A 3,777-nucleotide genomic window follows, 5' to 3' on the forward strand; every position below is an offset into this window, starting at 1 on the left:
AAAAATAAAAAGTGAAGATTTAACTTGAAACAAAATTTAAAAGAGATGTAAAACATAACTTAAATCTAACCTCCAATGATACTTGAAAGTTGAAACCTTAAGACGGGAAGAAAAGAAAAGAACGATAAAAACAAAGATCAGTTGTTCCTCTGGTAAACTACTTCAGGACTACCATGAATTGGTTGCAACAACTCACTAATACAGTTATAATAGCACCGTCACTGCCATCCCGCAACCACCACACAACCACCACCACCACCAGCAGTCTCCCTTGTACAGAACCAACCTTAAACCACACAAAAGCTTTAACTTCCTCTACTCAAAATCATCTCTTTCTCTCTCTAACCAAACCGACTCTCTACCTGTTCAAACCAACCGCCCCTCATTTCTCCAAGAAATAGCCGCTCTCTGTGAAACTGATAACCTCACTACAGCTTTAACTCTTATTCAATCACACTCTCAAAATGCTGCTTTTATTTCATTACAAGCGAAAGAAGCAATTGGTTTATTGCTTCAAGCATGTTGCAACCAAAAAGATATCGAGACTGGTAGACGACTACACAAGTTTGTCTCAGACTCGACCCATTATAGAAATGATTATGTTCTCAATACCCGTCTTATTAAGATGTATGCAATGTGTGGGTCTCCTTTGGATTCTCGCTTTGTGTTTGATACTATGGAGACTAAGAATTTGATTCAGTGGAACGCACTTGTTAGTGGATACACAAGGAATGGACTTTATGGCGATGTAGTTAAAGTGTTTATGGATTTGGTTTCTGATACAGATTTTCAGCCGGATAATTTTACTTTCCCTTCTGTGATCAAGGCTTGTGGTGGGATTTTGGATGTTAGGTTAGGACAGGTTATTCATGGGATGGTGATTAAGATGGGTTTGGTTTTGGATGTGTTTGTGGGCAATGCATTGGTGGGAATGTATGGGAAATGTGGGGTTGTGGATGAGGCGATGAAAGTGTTTGATTTTATGCCCGAGACGAATTTGGTTTCGTGGAATTCCATGATTTGTGCATTTTCTGAAAATGGGTTTTCTAGAGATAGTTTTGATTTGCTGATGGAGATGTTAGGAGAGGAAGGGTTGTTGCCTGATGTAGTGACGGTGGTGACTATATTACCTGTTTGCGCAGGAGAAAGAGAAGTTGATATAGGAATGGGGATTCATGGGTTGGCAGTGAAACTAGGTCTGAGCGAAGAGGTGACGGTGAACAATGCTATGGTATACATGTATTCAAAATGCGGGTACTTGAATGAAGCGCAAATGTCATTTGTAAAGAATAATAACAAAAATGTGGTTTCTTGGAACACCATGATCAGTGCTTTTTCTTTGGAAGGAGATGTCAATGAGGCATTTAATCTCTTGCAGGAAATGCAGATGCAAGGAGAGGAAATGAAAGCTAATGAGGTCACCATTTTGAATGTTTTGCCAGCTTGTCTGGACAAGTTGCAATTGAGGAGCTTGAAAGAACTTCATGGCTATTCATTTAGACATTGTTTTCAACATGAAGAATTGTCCAATGCTTTTAGCCTATGCTAAGTGTGGGGCACTGAATTCTGCTGAGAAAGTCTTTCATGGTATTGGGGACAAGACTGTGAGCTCTTGGAATGCACTTATTGGTGGTCATGCACAGAATGGTGATCCTAGAAAAGCTTTGCATTTGTTATTTCAGATGACATATTCTGGCCAACAACCTGATTGGTTTACCATTAGTAGCCTGCTTTTAGCTTGTGCCCATCTGAAATCCCTGCAATATGGTAAAGAGATTCACGGATATGTACTACGAAATGGACTAGAAACTGATATTTTTGTTGGTACCTCACTTCTGTCCCACTACATTCACTGTGGGAAAGCATCTTCTGCACGTGTATTGTTTGACAGGATGAAAGATAAAAATTTAGTATCTTGGAATGCAATGATTTCAGGTTACTCACAAAATGGACTACCATATGAATCCCTGGCTCTATTTCGAAAATCACTTTCTGAGGGAAGGCAATCTCACAAGATTGCCATGGTGAGTGTGTTTGGGGCTTGTTCTCAACTGTCAGCTCTACGGCTGGGAAAAGAAGCTCATGGTTATGTATTAAAAGCCCTGCAAACAGAAGATGCTTTTGTAGGCTGTTCAATCATTGACATGTACGCAAAAAGTGGTTGTATAAAAGAATCTCGCAAGGTTTTTGATGGGTTGAAAGATAAAAACTTAGCATCATGGAATGCAATAATTGCAGCACATGGAATTCATGGACATGGAAAAGAGGCCATAGAACTGTACGAAAGAATGAAGAAAGTTGGCCAAATGCCTGGTAGATTTACATATATTGGTATTTTGATGGCATGTGGTCATGCAGGGCTTGTTGAAGAGGGACTGAAATATTTCAAAGAGATGCAAAATTTCAATGTGATTGAACCAAAATTGGAGCATTATGCATGTCTTATTGACATGCTGGGCCGTGCTGGAAGATTGGATGATGCTCTAAGGCTTGTCAATGAGATGCCTGAGGAAGCAGACAATAGAATCTGGAGCTCGCTCCTCAGTTCCTGTAGAACTTTTGGTGCTCTGGAAATTGGAGAGAAAGTTGCTAAGAAGCTACTAGAATTAGAACCAGACAAAGCAGAGAACTACGTGTTACTTTCAAACTTGTATGCTGGATTAGGGAAATGGGATGATGTGCGAAGGGTGAGGCAAATGATGAAAGAGATTGGTCTTCAAAAGGATGCTGGCTGCAGTTGGATTGAGGTTGGAGGGAGAGTTTATAGCTTTGTTGTTGGTGACAGTTTGCAACCAAAATCAGCAGAGATCCGGGTGATATGGAGAAGATTGGAGGAAAGGATCATTGAAATTGGATATAAGCCTAACACAAGTTCTGTGCTGCATGAAGTAGGTGAGGAGGAGAAGATTGACATATTGCGGGGGCATAGTGAAAAACTAGCAATTTCTTTTGGATTGTTAAAGACAACTAAAGGTAGAACCCTGAGGATTTACAAGAATCTACGCATTTGTGCAGATTGTCATAATGCTGCTAAGTTAATATCGAAGGCAGTTGAAAGGGAGATAGTTGTGAGAGACAACAAGCGCTTTCATCATTTTAGAGATGGACTTTGTTCTTGTTGTGATTATTGGTGAAGAGCTGTGAAGAAATTTTTTCATAGCTGCTTGGCTGAGTAAATTATTTCTCAGAGATCCACAACAAAACTACAGGTAAATGTTCTCTTTTAATTTTTTATTGTTACTAAATTTTCATTATTCCAGTGGCTTCTGATATTGTTATTCTATCACAATCTCAGTACTTTCAAGAATTCAAGTAGCTCATTAAGAAAAGAAGATTAGCAAAGATGAAAGAAAAAGAATTTGACTACATGTTTTTCTTGTGCCCAAGATGCTCCCTGCATAGTGTCTCTGAATTAGCATTCACTAATCTGTTTGTGAGGAGGGGTTGACGGAAGGATGGATAACAGGGGAAGGATTGAAGAAGAGGGATTGGGTATACTCTTCTTTTGGCAAGAAGGATAAGGATTCAAGGAGGGATTGACTCCTTATGTGAAAATCTATCGCATGCTACACAAGAAGCTGTTATAGTTGGCTTTATATAATTTGGCTGCTGGTATGAGTTAGCATTTCTAAAAACATGAATTTCCGTCCATGGTTGTATGGATTTGGTAAAAAGAAAAATTAAATCCTGGAACTATTTTCCTCATTTTTACCCGCTGTGAATATTTATGCAGTATGAACATTTTTATCATAGAAATTTCGCATTTCTTTTCTCTGA

The 3,777-nt window shown here is 39.1% G+C and overlaps 1 protein-coding gene across 1 annotated transcript; it reads left to right on the forward strand.

The window, feature by feature from the left end:
* The first annotated feature begins 209 nt into the window (after window positions 1–209).
* LOC118037339 (pentatricopeptide repeat-containing protein At1g18485-like) lies at window positions 210–3,777 on the forward strand. Its single transcript, XM_035043297.2, is given in 3 exon segments — window positions 210–1,536; window positions 1,538–3,209; window positions 3,296–3,777. Coding segments are annotated over 2 exon segments (2,508 nt in total). The 5' UTR covers window positions 210–625; the 3' UTR covers window positions 3,135–3,209; window positions 3,296–3,777.

The sequence above is a fragment of the Populus alba genome, chromosome 15 (assembly GCF_005239225.2).
Source record: "Populus alba chromosome 15, ASM523922v2, whole genome shotgun sequence".
Taxonomy (NCBI): Eukaryota; Viridiplantae; Streptophyta; class Magnoliopsida; order Malpighiales; family Salicaceae; genus Populus; species Populus alba.